Here is a 25216-nt window from a genome sequence, read left to right on the forward strand (position 1 = left end):
CCATTAATACCCAGGTTGTGTAAAAGAGTGATTTAACTCCCTTTGTACTGAATAGTGAACTTGAAAGTAATAGGTGTCCATTAGATTAGCAATCAGGGCTGGAACACAGGAAAGTGCTGGGCATCACAGAACTTAAGGAAGAGTTAAAGACAGCCAGTGTATTCACCTCCTAGTGTTTATTAGTTCATGCTAGCCAATATGTAATTAGATATGTATGTACTATTTGGTCAGGCAGATTTTAAGCCACCTATTGTCTTGTTACTTTAATAGCCCTATCCCAAGATCATCTCGTATAGGCAAAGGAGAAAAATTGATCCATTCTATAATATTTTCCAAGGAGCAGCTATTCTTGGTCTTTGCATTAATATTAGTTAACATGAAAGAGATAAACCCCTGCACTTCAGGCATTAGTGCTTTAACGAGGAAAGACTTAGTGGATGTGAAATGCTTTTATTTTATGACAGAATGAGGTAAGCATTATGTGAAAATAGAAATGAGTAGTGGGTGTGTGTGTATGTGTGTGTGTGTGTGTGTGTGTTGTGGGGCTCAGTATTAAATAGGGTAGTCATTAAGAAAGTGACCGTGGGCTGTGGAGATTACTCAGTGGTTAAAAACACCTGTTCTTGCAGAGGACCTGGGTTCAATTCTCAGCACCCACATGGTGTCACATAACCATCCCTAATGCCAGTTCCAGAGTATCCAAGGCTCCCTTGTGACCTCCCTAGGCACAAGTCACACATTGATGCACATACATTCACGAAGGAAAAGCATTCATACACCTAACACAGAATAAATAAATCTACAGGAAGAATATTTAAAAAGGATTGGGACAATCAAGGAAAGACCATGAAGACTAACAGGGAAACTAAAATGAGTAAATGGATAAATAAATTGTGGCTGTGTGGCACCCAAGCAAGCAAGATTTTAGTTCCACCTATGCTGCAGACTCTCCTGAGATGGAGGCAAGCTATTGGAAGATGCTTCTAGGTTGCTTTCCTAGAAGTTGAATGTCAGAAAGGAGAAGATAGCATCGCGCTAGAAAGAGGAGCCAGAGCCACCGAATGCCCTTGAAGTCAGCCGCTCACTTTCAGGCTTGCAGGTTCCAGGAGGAATAGTGCCAAGACTGTTGAGACCAGTGTGTGCTCACTCCCCTGGATTGTTTCTGTGTTATTTCCCCTCTCTGCATCCCTTCTACTTCCCCTTCGCTCCTCTCCCCACTCTGCTTCCTGCTTCCTCTCCCCTCAGATTCATTCCATCTCTCCTCCATTCTACTTATCATCCCTACACAATCCCCCTTCCTTCCTCTTTTGTCCTCTCGCAAAGCCCCCAGAGCTTTATAAACCTTTCCAGTTCCACTCCTCCCCCTCCCCTCCTGCATTTCCAGGATTCCATGTTACTGCACCCTTCGACCTTGACACTGCCTCTTCTGGTGACTCTGAGCTGTCCTTCTCCACCTTTCACGCCTTCCTTTGCTTTCTCCACTATCCCCTCTTAACCACTCCTGCCCCTCTTCCTCAGCCTACCTCCTCCCATCCTCTCCCCTCTCCCCTCCTGGCTCACCTCCCTACCTTCATGATCCCCACTCTCTTTTCCTGTCCTACCCTTTCCATACACACCTCAGTCCCTTTCCATCTCTCCCCTCTCGCACAGCCTTCCTTCTTCCTCCCCTTGTCACCGCCTGAATTTCCTCTCCTGTCTCCTCCTTTTCCTATGAAGTCCCACCCTCTCCTTTTATTTCCTCACCTCCTAACCATCCCCTCTTCCTATCTCTACCCTCACCCCTCCCCTTTGTCCTTCTCCCCCTACCCCTTCCGCCCCTAGCCCTCTCTATGCCTTCTCCTTTCTTACCCCTTTCCCTCACCCTGCCTCTTCCCCATGTTGATACTTTCCCATCTGTTTTTATCTTCTTCTCACTTTGGCCCTCTTCTCCCCCACCCATCCCTCAGCTCACCTCTTCTCCTCCACTACCCTTGTTTGATTTTTGTAAAAGAAAAAAAAAGGAAAGAAAAAAAAACCCCAGAAAACTCCCTATTTCCTTTCAACATGTTCTAAAACACCACTTCCCAAGGTAAAATAATGGAAGACCTGCTGTTTGCCACCCCAAAACATGTCTTTTGCTGATTCATCAAACCAACACGTAGTAGGTGGCTTAAAACAATGCAGCTATATTGTAGCACCATTCTGGAAGCCCACTGACCTAAAACCAAGTGTCAGCATGCGGGCAGTCCTTCTGGAAGTTCTTGGGGATATTGCTTGCCCTTTCTAGCTTCTAAAGTTGGTGGATGCCATACACACCTCACAGACCTCTCTTCCATCGTCCATCAGAACTGATAGTGCAACCCTCTTACGAAGTGTCCAGTTTTCTCTGAGCGCCACCCCAACAGCCATCTTGCTTCTTGAGCTCTGGAAAAAGAATCCACCATCGCCAGTGAACCAAGCAGCTGGAGCCTGTTCCTGCCTTCTCTGCTGTCCCTTCCCTGTGCCTCCTCCCATCCAGGGCAGTCACTTCTAGAAAAATGGCACTTTCCTCAGAAACCCACTTTAACCAGAATTCATTCTTAGATGTGTGAAATGCAAGAAAGTGTGTAGGAGTTCATGTACTGCTAAAGCTGACAGGTCCAGGGAAAGAACACCAGCACTCTTCACATACTGTCTTGGAAAGGGAGTTTTGAAGTTGCTTTAGTCTCACATAGTGCACTTGAACCACCATCTCCTACTCTCCCTTACATCTAGCACATCTGGAATTGACCATCCCAGTGTCTTCACATCATGTCTTGGGGCCTTGAGCTGCCACACCCACTGTTCTTTATGGCCTATCAAGGGCTTATTGTCAGTCTGTCCTGGAGCTGTCTTCATGTCAACCTCTCTGATCCCTACTTCCGCTGTTACATCTCTTTCTCCAACTCTACCACTTCCTTCTCTCGCTTGCGATTACTCCGTGACCACATTAGACCCAGTAGAGGAAGTCTGTCATACTTGTTCATTTGAAAGTCTGTTGAAAGCCACCTGTAGTCCCAGTGCTCAGGGGGCAGAGGCAAGGAGATCCTGAGTTTGAAGTAAACCTGAAATCCTGTCTCAATATAATAAAATAAAAGCCAAATGACAGGAAGCTTAGTTTCAACAGGGAAACATTAATTCACTTTTTAAAAACCTTTTTCTGGGGCTGGGGAGGTAGTTCAGAGGTTAAGAGCACTGATTGCTCTTCCAGAGGTCCTGAGTTCAAATCCCATCAACCTCATGGTGACTCACAACCATCTGTAATGAGATCTAATGCCCTCTTCTGGTGTGTCTGAAGACAGCTACAGTGTACTTACATATAATAAATAAATAAATAAATAAATAAATAAATAAATAAATCTTTTAAAAAACTTTCCCTGACAAGATACGGGCATCTTTACTTTTTGAAGATTTATTTTATATGAGTACACTGTACGAGTCTTCAGACACACCAGAAGAGGGCATCAGATCTCATTACAGATGGTTGTGAGCCACCATGTGGTTGCTGGGATTTGAACTCAGAACCTCTGGAAGAGCAGTCAGTGCTCTTAACCGCTGAGCCATCTCTCCAGCCCTCATATGGGCATCTTTGTAGGAACATTGATCTGCATAATCAAAACTCATCAGGTGTAGAAACTCTGCCTCTACTAGCATTAGTTTAAATTATTTTCGTTCGTTCATTCATTCATTCATTCATTCATTCATTCATGTTTTTAAAGACAGGGTCTTTCTGTGTAGTTCTGGCTGTTCTGGAACTCACTCTGTATGCCAGCCTGGTCTCAAACTCAGAGAGATCCACATGCCCCTGCCTCCGAAGTGCTGGGGTTAAAAAGGCACGTGCTAGAGAAAGTGTTTTGATGTGGGGCCTTGGGCTGGGGCAGACAGTGTGCAGGATGGAGGTGACTTTGGAGCAGCATTTGGAGGACACAATGAAGAATCCATCCATTGTTGGAGTCCTATGCACAGATTCACAAGGACTTAATCTGGGCTGAGGTGGTGATGAGCATGCTGGAATGATATCTGTTCTAGCCCAGCAGGCAGCTAAGCTAACCTCTGACCCCACCCCTCTGACCCCACCGACATCTCTGTGGCAGGTTTAGAGTCAGATAACGGGAACGTTATGATCCAAAAACACGATGATACCACAGTGGCTGTGCACAAAATGGCCTCTTGACATCCGATGGCAGCTCTCTAGTGACCTCTCACCGGGATTCAGTCATGTCTGTCTCAGTTAACTTGTAAAACTATTAAAGTTCCAGAAATCAGGCCATTCACTTAATGTCCAATGTGGACTTCCTCATTTATATGGTAGCCAGTTACCAAGATGTCAGCTAGAGAGGAGTGTGGTGGCCTTGTTTGGGCTTTTGTCACTCTGCTCTATGGTAACAGTAACTGTAGTCCAGGATCGAGACCTATCATGGCCTAGAACTGTGTAGCTCAGGCTAACTTCAAATTTCTGGTCTTCCTGCTTCAAACTCCTACATCCTGGGATTATAGCGTTTGTCTCTAAGGTCTAGGCCACTTTGTTGTGGTCAATAAACCTGTTCTGAGGGAAAAACAAGGCATGTGCCACTGCTACTGCCTGGTCATTTTCATTATTTTTATTTTATGCATGTGGGTGTTTTTTGTTTGTTTATGACTGCATGTATGTCAATGCGCATGCCTGGTGTTTAAAGAGGCCAGAAAGTGGTTTTGGATCCCTAAAACTGGAGTTACAGACTTGTGAGCTGCCATGTGGGTTCTGGGAACCAAACTCAGGTCTTAGCAACTTCTCTCCATCTCTCCAACCCCTACTAGTGTTACTTCAGTTTGCTAGTTTTCACGCTCTCTACTAGAGGTGAACCCAGGGCATTGCATGGGGTAGGAAGCTGCCGTACCAAGAAACCACATTTCCAGCCTTTCATCAGCTGTTTGGTTTTGCTTCAAGTCTACATTGTTTGGGGAGGGGGCTGGGGAGATGGCTTACTAGGTCAGAGGTTCCCAGCTGTCAGCTGTTGGCTCACAACCATCTGTAGTTCTAGTTCAGAGAGTTCTCCACCAGCACTGCATGCACATGGTCCAATTAGGCCAAACACGCACACTCATTTTAAAAGAAGAGGCTCTGGTGCTCTTGCAGAGGACATGAGTTCAGTTCCCAGCACACAGGCCCACAATGTGATGTAACTTCCGCTCCAGGGAATCCACCCAGCTCTTCTGACCTCAGCAGGGACTCACTGCATGAGCATGGTACACGTACGAGCAGACAAACGCCCGCCCATACACAGAAAAGAAATCTGAATCTTTTAAATAATTCTAGCATTGAACACAGAGCTTTGTGCCTGTGAGGCAAGCACTCTCTAACAATGAACTATGACCCCCTAGCACACCTCTGGTTACTTTGTAAATTTTTAAAAGGTCAAAGTCTTTTTTGAAGCATTGGTCAAAGAAATTGTGTTGACATCGAATGTGTCTGTCCTTAGATGCCACTAGTGAAGGCCTATTCCGTTCTCCTTCACTGTCCACTACATCCTGTATCAAACACTGTAGCCCAAGTGTTCAAAAGCTCTGGAGTTTGTGTTGGCAGAATCCTTAGAAGTCACCTACCTAACTTTCCTTTTGATGGCAAATTTCTTCGTGCGGTTTCCTGTCAAGCAGTCTTTGGTGTCTCTGTAAACAGTCATGAATTTGGAGCACATAGCCATGAGCGAATTACTTTTGGTTTTGCTTTTTCAAGACAGGATTTCTCTGTGTAGCCTTGGCTGTCCTGGAACTCACTTTGTACACTTGGCTGGTCTTGAACTCACAGAGATCAGCCCGCCACTGCTTCCCCAGTGCTGAGATTAAAGGCTGCACCATCACCACCTGGTTGAGTTAATAATTTTTCAGGTCTTGTTTGAAAATGTAAAAGGAGCTAAAAGTTCAGGCGGTAGGAAAGGAGAATTTTAACTGTTTTTCTACTTCCTTCTCTGGAACTGCAGGAAATCCCCCTGCCCCCCCCCCCTTGCCTCTGTAGGTATTTATGCACTAACTTATAAAGGGATGTACTTTCTTCTTAGTTGTGTGTGGGGGTTGGGGAGCAGTATGTGTAAGCATATGTGGGTGCCAGGAGAGGCCAGAGGCATTTGATCCCTGTTATGAGAGTCATAGGCTCTTGATGTTGGGAGCTGAAGCCTGGCCCTACAGGAGAGTACTAAACACTGTTAACCCCCGAGCCATCTCTCAAGTCCTTCTATGGGTATTTGAAGATGGCTATCTTACTGAGACTTCCGTTCTCCTGCCTGAATGCGGCTCTTGACTTTGTCAATGTCTGGCGGCAACTGTGGTGCCCAGAAGGAAACATAACATAGAACTATATCAGAGGTCAGTGGGACAGTTCCTCTCTTCACTTGAACTTTCCGTCCAAGTGGCCTCAGCTTGTGCTTTGCACTTTTAAAGAGTCTGTTCTTTTACTCTTTGTAAGATAGATGTTCAAATGTGTATTTATTTTTTTTGTTTTTTTGTGTGTGCATGTGCCTCCTCCCTCCCCTCCCCTCCCCTCTCCCTCCCTCCTCTTCTCTTCTCTTCTCTTCTCCTCCTCTTCCTCTTCTTCTTCCCCTCCCCTTCCTCTCTCTCTCTCTCTCTCTCTCTCTCTCTCTCTCTCTCCTCTCTCTCTCTCTCTCTCAGAATCTCACTTTGTAGCCCAGGCTGGTTTGGAACTCATTATGTAGTTCAAACTCAGAAGAGATCTGCCTGCCCCTGCCTCCTGCATACTAAGGCTAAAGGTGTCAGTTTTAAGAGAATTTTAAAAATCAATGTAAAACCTGGCTTCACATCTGAGCATGGTGGCACAGAAACCAAACCCCTCCCCCTCATGGTTAGCTAGCTATGTTCAGTGTAATCTCACTGGTGTGAATCTACTATTCAAGTTGGCTAACAGTAGATTTTGAGGCACTTGAATTTGAAGGATCACATTAGCTAGTGTTCTTAAATGTGGCTCGTGTGCAGTTGATGATCACTTAATTCTCTGGATAATATTCGGGCCATTGATGTTAGTTGCTGGTCAAGCATGGTAGCAGGCTCATGCCTGTACCGCTGGCACTAGGGAGGCTGAAGCAAGAAGATTGCCAGTTGGACAATAACTTCAGCAACATGGTAAGTTAGAAGCTAGTCTGGGCTGAATAGTGCTGTGTTACAAACAACATTGGGATTCTTTTCTCTTTCGTACTTGTTCTCAGGCATAGAACAACACTTACACACTTACCTATACATTTAACAGATTAGCTCTCCCTCTCCCCTTCTTCCTCTTCCTTCTCCTCCTCTTCTTCCCTCTCTTCTTCTTTGTTTTTTTTTTCCCGGAGCTGAGGACCGAACCCAGGGCCTTGCGCTTGCTAGGCAAGCCCTCTACTACTGAGCTAAATCCCTAACCCCCTTCTTTTGTTTTTTTGTTTTTTTGTTTTTTGAGACAGGATTTCTCTGTGAAGCCCTGGCTGCCCTGGAACTCATTCTGGAGACCAGGCTGGTCTCAAACATAGAGATCTACCACCCTCTGGCTCCCCAATGTTGGGATTAAAGGCCCACGCCACCATGCCCAACTCCCCCACCCCTACTCCCACTCCTTTTCTTTAGAGCAGGAAGCTTCCATTGTTTTCCCTGTATTTGACGATATCAGCAACGGACTGATTTTCTGTCAAACATAAAAAACTTTTGTAAAAAGATAACATTTTTTTAAAGAGGTCTTTGAAAAAGGGTTTTTGTTTTATTTTGGGCTTTTCTTATCCTAGGCTGGCCTTGAAATCATAGCAGTTCTCCTGCATCTGCTTCCTGAGTTCTTTGCCACCATTCTTGGATTATAGAAATGTATGAGCCACCCACCATGTCTGATCCAAAAGTTGAAAATGGTATTTTTTGAATAAGTAAAAATAAAAGACTACAAAATTTTCTCAATATAAGTTTATTTAGAAAAAAGTCTGTCAAAGTGTTCCCTCTACAAATCTTTATCATTTAACTAGTTCATTAAAATGTAGATTTGCCAGCCCCACTAAGATCTTTAGATTCTTGGGTAATGGGGCTCAGAAACCTTTTGACCGTGTGTGTTGTGTGTGTGTGTGTGTGTGTGTGTGTGTGTGTGTGTGTGTGAAGTTTTACTGTATAGCCCCAGGCTGGTCTCAAAGACTTAACAGTATCTCTAAAAAGGAAAGGAGGGGAGAGGATGGAAGAATAAGAGAAACACACACACACACACACCACACACACACACACACACACACACACACACACACACATGCACGCACACACACAGAGGGGATGGGTAATAACTTTATAAAAGGAGACTAACTACTAATTAGTTGTCTTGCTTTTTTTGCTAAGGAGAACAAGTGGCTCTTAGACATAAGCATCTTCTTAGTGACAGAGTGGTAGTGCCCGGGAGACTCAAAAGCTTTATGTGGCTGTTTGTTGTCTCTGTCCCTGGTTACAGAACTTTGCCTTCCACAAACCACTGAGACTCGGAAGAAAGGAGTCATATCAAGTGAGTTCTACTCCCCTTCTCTGTAAGTGATCATTCTTTTTTAAAATATTTTTTACTTTTTATATTTTGTTTATTTTTTTTTTTTTGAGACACAGTTTCTCTGCATAGCCCTGGCTGTTCTGGAACTCACTCTGCAGATCAGGCTGGCTTTGAATTCAGAAAAATCCATCTGCCTCTCCCTCCAATGTTCTGGGATCAAAGGTGTGCATCACCACCGTCAGGCTGTGTAGTAATTCTTTATTTACATTAGTATGTAGTACCATATCTAATAATTCTATTGCTGATGCCCGTGAATGATGTTTTGAAATATTTACAGTAGAACTGTTACATGAAAATGTCTGCTATGTCTGTTGATAGCAATTCACAAAGTACTGACAATATTTGGTTTGTTTTTTCCCAATGGCAATAGTAATTATTATGATTTTTTTTCTTTTCTTTTTTTCTTTTTTTTTTGAACTGGGGACCGAACCCAGGGCCTTATGCTTGCTAGGCAAGCGCTCTACTGCTGAGCTAAATCCCCAAACCCCATGATTGTAGTTTTTTTAAGACAAGGTTTCTTGGTGTAACAGCCCTGACTGTCCTGTAGCTCACTCTGTGGACCAGGCTGGCCTCAGACTCACAGACATCTGCCTGCCTCTGCCTCCCAAGTGCTGGGATCAAAGGTGTGCAACCACCAGTGCTTGGCTACTATTAATAGAAAAGTAAATATTGGTATTACTTCTACCAGAACTAGTAGTACTTATTAGTTATTGAATACAAGTTGAACACATTTAAGGTGCACACCATGGTCTTCTGATGGCTTCTTTTTACTAATTAATTTTGATTGCATTAGCAATGAAAAAAATTGGTTGGATGGACATTCTTTTTAAAAGCCGATTGCAAGTCAAGAAATCTTTCCATGAGTATGCACTGGGATAATCAAAACAACCTCTGAAGTGTGGCATTGCTAGCAAACTTGTGCATTTCAATGGGTGAGAGTGCTAAGGTCACCATCTAATAAATTCTGTAGCAGAAGTGCGCATTGCTTTCAGTGGTCCTTGTGCCTCTCTCATTGACATGAAACTTTAATGAAGGGAGCCTTTTAGAGCACAGAGTTAGAGCCAAATGAGAGCCGACCAGCAGATAAGAAATTCTGAGATAAGAGTTCTGTTCTCAGCTCTGCTGCCAACTCCGGGAAATAATGACCTTGGTGAGCAAAATGGCATGGTTGACATAGAAATTTCTTTTTTCTGATTTCAAAATACCTGCTATTTTATATAAAAAAAAAATCTGTATCACGTGACTACCATCTCACGTCTGAGAGCTTGTGGTGGCCATTTCAGTTGACTTTTAGGTGTCAATCATCAATAGTCACAGGGCGAGGTAGGACTTCTTGAATCTGATTCTCTCTTCTAAACTGCCACCAAGAAGGAAGAGAACAATATGACATTATTTCCTATAGAGCGTCATTTCACAATTTGGTACATAAAGTTGTCTTAGGATCTAATGCTTCTCTAATCTATTGAATAGAAAGACAATATTAACGCCAGAGATGGTGGCTCTCACCATAATTCCAGTACTTGGGAGGCCAAGGCAGGAAGATCACTTCAAGTTCAAAGCTGTCCTGGACTATAAAATGAGACAAAAAAATAAGAAGAGAAGAAAAAGAAACTATGGAGAAAGGTGTGGTAGTATGTGCTTGTAATCCTAATGCTGGGAGGAGTGTTCAAGGCCAACCTAGGCAGCATGAGATCCTATCCAAAAGGAAGAAAATAGAGGCTGGAGTGAGAAGGTTTGTGGGTAAGAATGCTTATTGGTTTTCCAGAGGACCTGAGTTCAGTCCGCAGAACCCATGTCAGACAGCTTGCAGACACCTGGAACCACCAGTTCAGGGGATCTGATTCCTCAAGCTCCTCCATACACAGTCATGCATATTTAAAAGTACACATGTGTATGAGTATACACACACACACACACACACACACACACACACACACAGAGGCATACATACTTAAAATAAAGTTTGGAAAAAAATAGCAACAAAAGAAAATCAGAGAGGGGCCATGAACAAGGCTGGATAAAAGTGTGTGTGTGTGTGTGTGTGTGTGTGTGTGTGTGTGTGTGTGTGTGTGCACGTGTGCGGGGGGGCACGTGTGTGTAAGAACACAGAAGTAGGTAGAAAAACAGAGACTCAGAAGGGAAGAGACAGCAGGATAAAAATAGATGTCAGACCTGGTGCTGCATTCTTAGCCTAAGCACTCCGGAGGCTGCAGTAGGGAAATAAACTCAAGGCTAGCAGGGCAGTGTCCCACGTCTTTAATCCCAGCACTCTAAAGGCTGGTGGACGTCTGTGAGTTTGAGGCCAGCCTGCTGTACACAGCAAAAGTTCCAGGCTAGTCAAGGCTACACAGTGAAACCCTATCTCAAAGAAAAAGAAAATCACTGAAACCCCGAACACAACAACCAAAAAGTCCAAGGCCAGCCTAGGCTATAGATTAAGATTCTAACTCAACAACAACAAAAAGACATATATACAAGGAGAAAGTGGTCAAAGTAGGGGTCAGAAGATTGTTATAGCTGGTTAGTCAACTGGGGGAAAAAAAGAACCAACCCTCCACTTTCCCTGACATGACACAGATGGAGAAAACAGGAAGTAGGCTGAGGTAATTCCTCCTGCTCCGTGCTGACGTTATATACTCTCTACTTTTTCCTGTATCCTCTGTTTACTTACTAATTCAAGAACTGTTCAGGGCAGTGCATGCCTTTCACTCCTATACTCCACAGAGGCAGGTGGATCTCTGAGTTTGAGGCCAGCCTGGTTTACAGAGAGAGTTCCAGGACAGCCAAGGCTACACAAAGAAGCCCTGCCTCAAAAAAAGGCAAAACAAACAAACAAACAAACAACCATTAAACATTTATGAGTACAGATTATGAGAACAGAATATTGAAAGATACGGCCGCATTCTCTGCCCTGAAGACACTTAGAGCTGGAACAGCCTCACGATCATGGAAGACACAAGCTTTGGAAGGACAGCCAGGGTGCTGGGGCAACACATAGGCTCAACCCGTTTGTTCTTTTACTGGCTTAAGAGGGGTTCCTAAGGGAAACTATCTCCATTCAATGAGTATACAGTTTGTAGAGAATAATTATAAAATATGAAAGTCAACTTGGTTGTAATAATTTATATGTGGAGAGGATAAGATACACCGAGAGAGAAAGTGACATTGCATAATAATTAAAAAAATCATTTTTCCAGGATGAGGCACTAAATTGTCAATTTTGTTGTTGTTGTTTGCTTTTGGAGGCAAGTCTCACTAAGTAATACTAGCTGACCTCGAACTGGCATACAGACCAGGATGATCTTGAACTAACAGAGATCCCCCACCTCTATCTTCTAAGAGCTGGGAATAAACGTGTGAGAGATTACGCCGAGGCCCCTACATTTCCTTTGTAGTGGTATTTTTAGTATGTACTATAGCGATTCTCAATCTGTGGGTCTCAACCTGTTTGGTAAACTCTATCTCCAAAAGTATTTACATTATGATTCATAACAGTAGCACAATTACAGTTCTAAAGTAGCAACAGAAGTAATGTTATGGCTGGGGGTCACCACGACATGAGGAACTGTATTAAGAGGTCGCAGCATTAAGAAGGTTGAGAAGCGCTGATATACTACATCGCCAAAGCCAAGGCCTGGTGGGGCAAGCACATGCTCCCAAGGCATTTGGATGCCATGGCAGAAACTGTAAATTTCAGGCCTGTGAGAACTACAAAGGGAATTCAAGGGCAACCCGGGCAACCCGGTAAGACTCAGTTTCAAAGGAAAAATACAAAAACAGAAGGAGTTGGGACTATTGTCCAGTGATATGGTGCTTGCTCTGTAGGCCCAGTACATCACATCCAACCCCCAACCCAAAATAAATGGTCCCACATATGCACACAGGTCTATCTTTAAACTGTCTATTCTGTTCCGTGGACTGGACTGTCCTTGGGACAATACTGTTATGAAGATGTTTCTAAATGAAAAAAAACATGCTCCTTTTTGATGATCTTTTGATGTGTCAGCAAGGCTAATTAATCAGCCTAAAACTAGCCGGGTTACTGTGATGGGACTGTTCAATTGTTCCTGAAGTTTGTTAATGTGTTGACTTTAAGGAACAGGAGTTTTGCCAGGTGAAGTGTGGTCATAATGTAACTAGTTCAAAGGTATTTAGACTAGAACTGCAGCTCCCTAAAGAAGAAAGACAGCGGGTAGGCTGAATCTGACTCATTGTGGATTTTGAGAATGGAAGCTCCTGTGATAATCTGATGGTGGAAGGGGCCCCAGAAGTCTAGTTCAGCACTACAAAGGCCCAAATCCACTTTGCTCTTGCCTCACTGCCTGACACTTACCTGACACTTTTCCAAATGCCCAAAACAGTAAGACAAATCTAAGTTGTTGGTTAAAATTCCGTGTTAAAGAAAATCCTGATGAGACAGGAAATGGTGGTGTGTTTGGAGTACCAGCTAGTCAAGGCTCTCTGCAGGAGGATTGCTTGGACTTATCTAACCTTTCAAAAACCAGTCTGGACAATGGAGTGAGACCAGGTCTCAAATATATAACAAAATAAAATAAAATGAAGCATTCTGAGATACAGTTTTCATACTAACCATATGCGTCTAGTGAGTGTGGCTTAAAAATGTATTTATTAAGCTTTTTTTTACTTATGCAGGGCCTTACTGTATATCCCAGGCTAGCCTTGAATTTCTGATATTCCTGCTTCAGACTCTGTAGTTCTGGGATTACAAGCATGTGCTATCATGCTTGACGAGAATGTTTATTTATTTTTAAAATAAATTGTCATAAAGCTATACAAATTCAGTTCACAGAGCTATTTAAACACAGGGGTCCTGGGAGGTAGAGGCAAGAACAGCAACTCAAGCCCATCCTCAGCGACCCTGGCTGTCCTGCAGCTCACTCTGTAGACCAGGTTAGCCTCAAACTCAAAGATTTCTCACAGAGATCCTTCTGCCTATGACTGTGTAGTGCTGGGATTAAAGTTGTTTACCACCACATCCAGTCATTATTTTTTTTTATTATGAATAACATTTTGTGATTTATACACACTAATAGACTTCAGTGTGATCTTTTTCATACATTTGTAGGGCACACTTTGATTATATTCACTCATATTCACAGGGTCTTTTTACATCATTCATTGTCCTGATACTGGGGAAAAGGACTATTAGTGTTCGTCTAGCCAGGCCTGATTGTGCATACCTTTAATCCCAGCACTGGAGATGGATGCAGGAGGATCTTTGTGTGTTCTTGGCTAGCCTGGTCTATATGAGATCCAGATCAGCCATGGCCTCATAGGGAGACCCAGTCTCCAAAACAAACAAACAACCCCCCCCCCCACAAAAAAAAAAACCCAAAAATAGAACGAAAAGAAAAAACCCAAAGAAAACAAAACAAAACAACAAAAGTGAGTTAAAGAAATGGACAGAGTTCTTTAGTAAGGATTGGTGGGGCAACTTCTGAGGGCTTGATGTAGTCATGTGTTCTTGACAGACACAGGACATGGCTCTAGCGGACTATTACGAGTGGGAGAATGGTCAAATGACATTTTGCTAAAGTTAATGACTAATGCTGTAATGTATGTTAGTCCCATGTTCAGCAAAGCGTTTGCTCCTGACTTACTTTCACTCATGATAGAACACATTCATTAGCAAGTGCTCTTACTTTCAGGAATGGATCACATTAAAGGAAATAATCGTGAATGCAGATCTGTGAATACTAATATTTGGGTTGGAGTAAGAAACTGGGGTGGGTAGTCACCAGTTCCATTAGAGAATTAACTAAATCTGTAAAGTTCCACAGAAAAATCCTCATTAATGTCTTGTGTAATTCTTGAGAATTCACTAAGCTGCCCCCACAAATCTCTTCTCAAGCTTATTTTTAGATAGAACCTCAGATTAAAATCTCCTAGACTGCATGACTCTGAAGCTATATTTTAGAGCTTCTTCTTATCTTTTTGTTTATTTGTTTGTCTTGAGACAGGGTTTCTCTGTGTAAACAGACCTCACCTGTCCTGAAACTTGCTCTGTAGCCCAGGCTGGCCTCCAACTCACAGAGACCTAACTGCCTCTGCTTCCAGAGTACTGGGATTAAAGGCATGAGCCACCATGCTTTTTAATACTTCTCAAGTTCAGTTCATGGACCTCAGCATCCGAATCACTACAGGTGTTTGTTTAAGAAAGGAATAAGACAGGATTGGAGGAGAAGGCCCGCTATCCCAGCTACTTGGCATGCTGAGACAGGGGAATCATATATTTAAGTGCTTCCTGAGCTACAGCTGTATGAGTTTAAGGTCAAACTATTAGACAACTTAGTGAGACTATCTTTAAAAAATTTAAAAAAGGACTCAGTGCTTGTTTAGCATGTGTGAGGATTCAACAACAAACAAGCAAAGAACAGTGAGCTTCTAGGACAAAGGCCATTTGTTTCAGAATTTCTAAGGCATCAGATAAAATAAACAAAACAAAAACTTCTAAAAATCCCTGAGACGAATGTGTGTGTGTGTGTGTGTGTGTGTGTGTGTGTGTGTGTGTGTGTGTGTTTTGGAAAGTAAAATTTGAGGGCCATTCCTTTATTCCAACGCTGGGGTTTTATGTTAATGTTCTCCTCAGTTGTTTTAAGTCATGTTTGTTTACTACTCACTTGGCAAGTGTACAGAATACTGTTTAGTATGAACTCATTAGAGAACTTTAGTGTATTTGTATTCCAGATAGAAAAACATCTGGAAGTTTATGTATTTTGTAAAGAGTGTCTCTGGGTAGTAATGGGAATGATCTTTATTTCTTTCTATTCTTATTTCTCTCTTTCCTTCCTCTATTTAAAAATATGCTTCCTCTTTCTGGGTTCAATTTCCCCATCAAGGAAAGAGAGTGTTATAACTTTTTGAACTTCAAGAACATAGTCTGATCTCGTGGTCAGTGACTCCATACTACCCGCTAGCTTCCCGGTCCACTTATAGTATAAACTGTGTAGGTGGTCTCTGTACTTAAATAATGAATGGTGTATTATTTTTACATACATTATCTTAAGATGTTTAGCAACGGTTTTGTTGCCAGAAAAATGATTCTGTTTGTTCCCAAGGACGTAGAATAGAAAACCCACTGTCTACAAGCATCAAAGTTCCTCCTTTCCTCTTAGCCTTAAAAAAATGCCCTCCTCGCACATCTCTTCCTAACGTAATAATGGCTGTGAACCAAAAAGCCAGGGCGTGGCCACCGCCCGGACATCACCGCCCCTCGCTCTGCTTTCAAGCACGCTGATTGGCTGAAAGGAATAAAGAGTCCCGCCCCTGGTCTTATGACTCCAGCTGAAGCAGCGAGTCCGGGCTTCTGCGGCGCCTCTGGTCGGTGGTCGCCCCTGCTTTCGCTTTCTCAGGGCTGTGAGGGTGTTCGTTGGAATTGCCGGTCCGGTCGTCACTTGTCCTGAGGGGATCACGATGCGCCTCCCTCTCTCCGGTTACGGGCTGAAGCTCGTCCTGCTCTTCTGTTCCTGTGAGTTTTCGGGCCCCTCCTTAGTATCTTTCAGCTGGGCCCGGGGATCGGGGAGTTTCAAAGGCCACAACCTGAAAGACTGGTCTTTGAGGAGACGTTGAGAGACTGAACAGCTGACACAGGGCGGCGGCGGCGGCCGCCACAGCGGCGGCCCGAGGCGGTGGCGGGGGGGGATAGTGGTGGCGGCGGGCGTTTGTGTGGGGGGACTCGACCAGAGAAAGGCCTGGCCATGGCATGGCCGGTAAGGAGGGCCTTTGAGAGTAACAACGGGGCAAGTAAAGGGTTGAGGAGGACGTCAAGGGATTAGGCAAGAGGAGCTAAGAGTTCAAGACCTCTGGGATAGAGAGAGCAACTTGAAAAAGTGTCGAGGAGCAGACACCGGAAAGTCTTGGTGTCCTGGATCAGGCAAGAGTTTTGAAGATGGTGGGGGAAAACAGTATAGAGTGAGAAAAGACATTTGGAACGGAAGGCACTGCACCCTTGTGAAATTGTTGGGGGGAAGAGCACAGGGGCTAGGTAGATAGAACAGGAGGGCCTACGGGGCAGAGACATCCTTCAGGGAGCTTCCGAGGTAGGATTTGAGGCTGGGAGAAAAGGTGATTGAAGAGATAAGGAATGGTCTTGGAGTTTTGTGGGTAGAGGGATTTCTATCTAAGGTGACTGGAGTTAACTTCCCGAAAAGAAAACTTATACCCAACCTCTGGAGACTAAAGGGATGAGTGATTAACTTTGGTGGGGAGAGTATCTGAGTTGAAGGTGTTGAGGATCTTGTTTTTTGTTCGTTCCTTTGTTGTTTTTTTTTTCTTTCTTCCTTTTTCTCCTATAACTTTCGCTACTTCCTCCCAGCCAGACTTCGACAGAAATATCCCTAGGTGCTAAAGCCCGGGAGTTTCCAAGATGGTAATTGTGCATCTGAGCTTTAATCCATTTTCTTCACAGCCTCTTGGATTTCTCTCTCTCTTTTTTTCTCACCACGATCAGCTTATTCGTGGTTTTAAAGTGGTAGGTAACAGCCTAAGAGTTGTGCTGTTACTAGGGGAAGAGTAGCCAGGGTAATAATGTTGTTTTTGATCTGCCTCAATAGACTTGAGAGTCCATAACAGCCAAAACTTGAACTTTGATCCCAGTGTGGCCTCCTGACCTGATTAACTCGGCTGGTTGTTACCTAGTGCCTCCTGCTGTTTGGGCTTTAATAAAGGAATAGAAGGAAAAGACCCAGATCTGAATGGACTGGGGATAGGTATATTGAGGGGGCTTTGAGAAGGCAAAAGAATTGCATTTGGAATTCACATGTTGGTGGAATAGAATCAACTGGAACGGTGTGTTCTTACCCAGTGGGCATTTGGCAATATCTTCTCAGAGGCATTATATTTTTTCCCTTAATAGCTTTTGAGGGGTTTTTATTTTTTGAGATTGTATTTCAATTACATTTTGTCTTCCCTTACCTACTTCCGAATTTTTCCATATACTTCTCCCTGCTCTTCTTCAAATGCATGAACTCTGTCTTCATTTATTGTTATTGCATGCTTATAAATTTGTATATATCTATGTATTCTAGAGGAATTTTCGTTTGTCCCTCTGTACAAACCAGGGATCCTGCTAACCTGCTTGCAAGAACAGCAATGGCCCCTCTCAATAAAGAGTTCTCTCTCTCAACATGTCAGAGTGCCGAATGTGAGGAGTACAGCTTGAGAGCATAATATTCAGTGAGATCATCCAGTAATTCCCAAGGAGCTTACTAGGGAGTCTTTGGAATCAAAACTTTCCCCGATGTTAAGGTCTTTCTTCTTTTCCCTCCTAGACTTTTGTTTATGTACAGTAGAATTTTCTAGAAGTTGTATACATAATTTATGCTGATATCACCACCCTTCTGATTCTAGTGTTCTGGCTATTTATTAATTTATCAACTTTCATTTTTAATATAGTAAATGCCAGGAGATATAATTCACCTAAGACAAGACTCTGTGAAGTCTTCCATAGGCCAAACGTTCTGACTCTACTACATTTGCAGGCCCTTGATCTAGCTGACCATATGTGTAAGAAACTCCTATAACACTTCTGAAATTGGGTCACTAGGCTTGGCATGAGCACTTAATTCTAAGCCTTACCTGTGAGGCACTTACTGAAGGCTGGCTGTCCCCAAAGAGAGGCTTGTTTGCAGGAAAAACACCTTATCAGTGACAAGAAAACCTCTGACAAAGGCCTATTAACCAGTAATTCCCTGCCAGTTGAATCTGCACAAGCACAACGCTGTTATTGTTCAGAGAGGGTGAGAAAAATACTTGACCTGTGTGCTGGCTTTTGTGCCATTAAAATATTTTTAATGAGCTCTTTTCTTTTGCATTTAAAAAAGCGGTGCATGCTCATTACAGAAAATAAACAGACAAGAAGACTCAGTACACAGAAGAGCTCAGACCTAGTGATTTGGAGTTAATTCGATCCATCCTTTTGGATGTTTTCTGAAGTTGATTCCCTCCATCCACGCATTCAGAAAGGGAAGTTACAGGAGCAGCAATGTAGGATGCAAGTTTTTGAAACTACTTTTTTGATTTATCTATATTTTATGTATGTGTTTTTTCTGCCTATATGTCTGCGTATGACGCATGTCCCTGGTACCAATGGCAGTTTGAGGAGGGTCTCACATCCCCCTGGAGCAGGAGTTTACAGACACTTATGAGCTGCCATGTAGTACAGGGAGTCACCTGGCTTCTCTGGAAGAGTGATGGCTGAGCCACCTCCAGCCCCAGGATCTAGTTTTTAAGTTTACACAGCTGTTCTTTCAGTCATTTCCTGGTTTGTGGTGAGGCTGAAGAAGATTCTTTCACTTAAGAATTGTTTTTCGATTTTGTGTTTTACATTCCCATGTCAAAATGGACACCCAAGAATAGGGTTTTGAAAAACTGTAGGCATAAATGTGTCCTGGTGCTTAAGTGGGTACCAGTCCTGAATGTGTACTCTCATTGGTGTTCTGGTTCATTTTGCAACTTCATAACTTTATTCCATCTCTCTCAGTAGCCTCTTAAGTATTTTAGTGGAGCAGTAGTTATGCAGGTTTTTAATCCTAGCACTGGGGAGACAGAGTCAGGCAGATCTGTAAGTTTGAGGCCAGCCTGATCTACATAGTGAGTTCCTGGATAGCCAGGGCTGTTACACTGAGAAACCTGATCTTGAAAAACAAAAACAAACAACAATCTACTTTAAGGCTGGGGCTATATCTCCATTTTAGAGAGCACTTACACAGAGTAGGTGAGGCCCTCCTAGGTTTACTCTCCAGCCAGTTCTGTAAAAATCCCTTGCTTTAAAGGAAATACAGGAGATACTCTTAAACTTTATATTGGTGTCTTCCACAGACTTCTAAAAAATTTTTTTAAATTATTTTTTATTTTTTAGTTTGTATTTTTTCAATTCGAGGTTTCTCTGTATAGTCCTGGCTGTCCTGGAACTCACTGTGTAGGTAGGTCAGGCTGTGTTTGCCTCCGGAGTCCTACAAATGGCTCGCAAAAATCTTTTGTTGGCTTTCATTTGAATGAATTATGAACAGTGAAAGACGACCATTTTGGGGAGAAAAGCCTGTGAGTTAGAGACATGAAAAAGGCAACAGATGAAAGTCCTTTCCTAACATCATTGCTTAATTGGGTTGCCATCATTTCCGGTGTGCTCATCGATTTTTTTATAACTAGCCTAACTTCTGTTTTTTCTTTTTTTTTTTCCTCAGACAGGGTTTTTAGTGAAATAGTCTGGCTGTCCTTGAACTCACTCTGCAGACCAAGCTGGCCTCCAGCTCACAGAGATCCACATGCCTCTGCCTCTTTAGTGCCGGGACTAAACATTTGTCCCCACCATGCTCCACTTAACTTCTTAGTTTTATTTAAAGGGTTGAATGAGACTTTAAAAAAAAAAAACCAGCTTTGCTAACCGTCTTAGAGTATAGTTCAGGTTGGGGCCACTCCCTCCCATAAATTATTAACTGCCTATTGTAGGCTAACCATCATAGCCAGACAGAAGGGGACAGCAGTGTAGACAGTGGATGGTCCACTGTCCTAGAGCCTACATTGTAGAGGGTGAAGCTATCTCCATCGGTCAGTAACATTTCAGATAACAGGGAATGAAAATGAATAGCTGAGATAGTGCATGCTGGGCTGACCTGTGTGTGTGCTTATATTATGTGGTAAAAGACTTTCTAATGCTGAATGGCATTTGGGTAGAGACCTTGGTGCTGGGAGGATGCCCACTACACCTGTAAGCATTTGGGACAGTGTGGGTGAGGAGGCTTCGGGAGGATGGGAGGTGGGAAATCATGATCAGACTAGTATGAATTTTCAGTCAAGTACAAAAACTTACTTAAAACAAGAGTGTTTCTGTGCCTAGGTGTAGTAGCTTATTTTCTGTTTTTATGGTCTTAGTCCCTGAGCGGATGAAGTGACTGGTGTTTCTGTAGCTAGCAGTAGACCTACTATGGAGTGGCTGAAGGTCAGTACGTTTTTTGCTGGGGGTATTTATGGCCAGGCTCGGTAGGTAGGATGGTGAATGAGGTCAAACGTGATCTCTCTTTGTCTTCCCTGACTCTTACATGATGCTTTACAAACAGCTCTGCTGTGTCCTTGATTGAGCAGTAAGAGTACAGGTCATTATAGGCTGTCTCACATGATAATTTAGCTCCTCCTTGGGCCTCCTTTTTTGAGGGGTTAGGGAAACACGGTCTCACTGTGTGTAGCCCTGGAACAACCTGGGATGTAAAACCAGGCCAACCTCAGATTTACATTTTAGGAGATCACCACCCTAGCTTTTTTAGCAGGGGGTAAGGCCTACACTATCACATTGGGCACTTGAAATACGCATGGGTAGGCCTGAGGCCCAAAGTGGAGAGCTAAGGTCATGGTGGGAATGAATGTTCTCAAACAACCAGCACCTCTCCTTTCTCTTTCTCTTTCAGAAAGACAAAACGTTTAACACCATTTTCCTGTTGGTTTGTTTTTCCTCTTTTTTTTTTTTGTTTTTTTGTTTTTCCTCTTGTAGCCTTACCACAGTTTGTTTAAATAGCAACTTGTGATTGTCATGGTTCAATTGAAATTCATCTATCTGTTGTAGAGACACTCTAAAAAATGTCTACGAGTCAGGAGTCATATTGGTTATTGCAACCGATAGGGTTCTAAATATTTAAGTATTCTGTGTATCTAGCCTTCTTGACCTGGAATTTACAACCCAGCATTGTCTCAGCACTGGACAGAGCTTCTGTGACCCTGCTTCAGGAAGGCGACACTTCCTAATCACAATTTCTAAAGTGGTCAGAGATTCTTCCATTCCAGAAGTGTATTTTATGAGTACTTTGTTGGTATCCCAGTGTGCATTGCAAAAGCATTCTGGAGGCTGCCAAGTGTGGCTCAGCAGTAGGCACTTTGATTACGTCAGTAAAGTTGTCTCAGTTTCTTACCTACTCTCTGGCCTTAAAGAAGAATCAAGGAAGTCATTTTATGGTTTAGAACAGTATGTTTTGTTAATTTTAACTGTTGCTTTTCACACACCAACATTCATAGCTTAAAGTCTCATTCGATGTTGTAGCAGACCTAACAAAAAGAAAAATGTAAACAAGGGAGCCACAGATAAACATGAGAACAGCTAACCGGTTCTAAACCCATGGGAAAACCATCGCTTAACAGAGAAGAAAACAGAGAAGAAATTGTGGGCCTTTTGTCCTGTTGTGGTTTTTCAGTGGTCTCATTCTGTAGCCCATGCTCACCTGCAACTCATACTGTGTAGCCTGGGTTAGCCTGGAATTCATGGCAGTCCTCCTGCCTCAACCCCCTGAGTTCCGAGATTATAGGCTATGCCCTGTTTGTAAAGAGTGTGTGTGTACAAGTATGAGTACATATGTCCATGTTGCACATGTGGAAAGTACAGGACAACTTGTAGGAGTCAGTTTTTCTATCCTGTGGGTTTGAGAATTGAACTTGCTTCCTAGCTTCTAAGTTGTCAAGTTGGTACAAGCACCTTTACTTCTGAGCCATCTCTTTGGCCCCTTTTTAAGAAAAATATTTATTTTCTATGTATGCATGCTTTGCTTGCATGCATGTCTGTGTTCTATGTTCATCTCCTAGTGCCCCTCAGAGACAAGAAGAGGGAGTTGGTTGCCCTGGAGCTGGAGTTATGGATGGTTGTGAGCGCCATAAGTGTGCTGGGAACGGAACCCAGGTCCTCTGCAAGAACAGCAAATGCTTTTTAACACTGAACCATCTCTCCAGCTCTGTATGCCTTCCTCCCCACCAAAGCCCGCTTTTTGGCCAACCTCATGGTAAATGGGTAAAGTTTAGGATAGGAGTTCATGGGATGAAGGTGAAGGTACATTGAGAATTTCTTTAAGTCCTGCGTTTACCGAGAGGAAGGCTTGGAAACAGGATCTTTAACGTGATGGAGTGTTTATACTCCATCGAGAAACCCATTAGACCAATCCTGCAATTCTTGGTAAGAGTGACTGGCCCAGAGTCTCACAGCTAGTAAGCTTGGCTTACTGAGTGGAATTAGCTTTTCAGCCCCACAGATGGGTGAAGGGTTCTTTGTCATTTCGTCATTTCATTATATTGTTTCTGAGGTCACTGTTGTTTTATTCTGGTTCCTTTGCACTGTATTTCTATGAGTGCTTTGCCTGCTTGTATGTTTGCCATGTTTATGCCTGGTACTTGAGGATACCTCGGGAGGGTTTTGGGTCTGGAGGGACTAGAGTTAGAGACTATCATGAGCATCCATGTGGGTTCTGGGAATCCAGCCTGGGTCCTCTGGAATCATCAAGCCATTTCCCCATCCCCTGTTGTACGGATTTTATTTCTCTTCTATCTCTAGTTTCTGTTTGTTTGTTTTTTCCCCAAAATAGAGTTTTTCTGTGTAACAGCCTTGGTTGACTGTAACTTGCTCTGTAGAGCAGACTGGCCTCAAACTCAGAAGTTTGCCTAGGTCTGTTGATCAAAGGCATGTGCTGGCACAGTGCTTTGTTTTAGTCTGTGTACCGTTCAGGCATATCTTGGACCAAACAGACCTGTGAAAACCCAGCCACTTTTTTTCTTTGCAATGCTTTGTGTTTGGATAGCCAAGTTCTGAAAAGCTATACATGGCCGTTTCGGAGCAGCCCTGAGAGCAGCATTGCACTTAAGAATGTTGCTTTTTGAGACATGATCTTTGTTCTTTTCTTTTGAGAATAAAGTCTCAGCTCCATAATCACACATTCTAGGAGATATTCAGCTATGCCTTTGAAAGGCTGCACAGCCTTTAAAATCCACATACAGCCTTTAAAATCGTTTGGCTATTTTACACATCAAGCATAACAGTGATGTGTGGAAATCACTTGCTAGAGACACTCTACTCAAGTATTACATTTCAAAATTAATCTCTCCCTTTATGGGAAAAAGCATTATTCATTGCTTGAGATCTGAGTCACAGTTTATGGAAAATTGACATGAACCTTGTGGCAATATCCAGAACACTGATTAATTTCATGATTTGAAGTTCAAAAGAACTGGCCTCCTGTCATAAGACTGAGCCATAATCAGGTCCACAATGCAGGGTATTTTTACTTGGATGTAATCGATCAGTATTTATTGAAAACCTAACATGTACTCAGCATTACTAGAGATAGAGGAACAGTAATGGACCTGTTTTCCAGTGTGACAGACAAGATAAATGACATTCATATAAAAGATACACTCTTAGGGACTGTGACTTAGATAAAATCTTATGATTAAAGGAGCATATTGGAAGTCTAATGAGTGACGGGAATATTTGTAAAGGGAATCTTTATCCACATATATCACCCACTCGCAGACTTTGGTACTTTATTAATAAAAATTGCTTACTATAGCAATTATAGCAACTATAGCATAGTTTCCACAGCATACTAGTTTGTTGTGAAGTAGCAGTTGAGAAATGCTGTATTTTGGAGCCTTTGCCAGTAGGAGAGACAGGATTAAATGACAAAATAAGTTGGGTTTGCATTGCCCTGAGAGCTCATGATGTCGAATACTTTTAAATGCATTTATTGGCCAGTTGTAGTTCTTCATTTGAAAATTATCTGTCATTTGTCCCTATAATAAAAAAATCTTGAAAGAGCATTAAAAATATCAGTAATTCAAGATAGTGTAAAGTCCACTGAGATGTACAAATATGTTTTATGGACTTTTCTGTAAGGGCTTTTATATTCAAGGGAACTTTGTGGAGAAATATCTGCTTAAAACCGGATAGCATGTAAGTATTTTTTTTTTTTTTTGGTTTTTGAAACTGGTTGGTTGTAGAGGGCTTATTATCTAGCCTAGACTGGCCTTGAACTCATGATCTTCCTGCCTCAGCTTCCTGAGTGCTAAGGTTTCAGGTATGTGTAACCATGCCCAGCTTCAGTTTCAGTTACAAGCATGAGAAATAAAACCTGATGGATTTTAAGCAAAAAGAGAATTTATTGAAAACATATTAAGATAGGGTTTGGTAGCACAGACCTGTAATTTCAGGCAGAAGAATGGAGTTTTCAGCCTGGAAAATAGTGAGTTCAAGGTATTCTGGGATATATAGCAAGACTGTCCAACTGGGCAGGGTGATTCCTGGGGACTGGGAGGCAGAAACAAGTGATCTCTGAGTTCAAGGACAGCTTAGTCTATGTAGTGAGACAACACTGTCTCAAAAAGAAAGGGGAAAAAAGGAAGAAAAAATATTGTCTCGAAACAGACAGACAAACTAGAAAATCAAACAGCTTTCCCCCCCAGGTACCAACAACAACAACATCTGAAAACTATAGTGGGGCATATTATATAGTCTTTGAAACCATAATTCAACTGTTAGATAAATATTCAATATACAGGTTTACAAACATGAAAGAATGTTTACAGCAATGTTTGTGATGGGATAGACTGGGACCTTTCTAACTGTCCATCAATAATACCACAGATAAATAGCAAAGGTTCACCCCATAATCATAAGCAGTAGAATAGAATGAATAAATTGCAACGACACACCACAGTGAATTTCATAGGTGATAATGTTGAGTAAAAGAAGACAGACCCGAAGGAGAGCACAGTCCATTTTTCTGTTTATATCAAGCTAATGAAGAGGCAGTATTCATCTGTTACAAGTCAGGATGGCATTTTACTTTAGAAAAGAATATTAACTGAATGGAGAAGCTATAGGAACTTTGAGTGTATAGTCAGCCTTTTTTTGTCTTCTATAGGTTCCAT

At 42.6% G+C, this 25216-nt stretch overlaps 1 protein-coding gene across 1 annotated transcript in view; it reads left to right on the forward strand.

Annotated features, from left to right (window-relative positions):
- The first annotated feature begins 22415 nt into the window (after nucleotides 1-22415).
- The window catches only part of Lamp2 (lysosomal associated membrane protein 2), a 37073-nt gene continuing 34272 nt past the window's right edge, over nucleotides 22416-25216 (forward strand). The window contains exon 1 of the mRNA XM_032889469.1: nucleotides 22416-22469. Coding sequence (XP_032745360.1) covers nucleotides 22416-22469 — 54 coding nt within the window. The remainder of the gene's footprint in view (nucleotides 22470-25216) is intronic.

This window comes from Rattus rattus, chromosome X, assembly GCF_011064425.1.
Source record: "Rattus rattus isolate New Zealand chromosome X, Rrattus_CSIRO_v1, whole genome shotgun sequence".
Taxonomy (NCBI): Eukaryota; Metazoa; Chordata; class Mammalia; order Rodentia; family Muridae; genus Rattus; species Rattus rattus.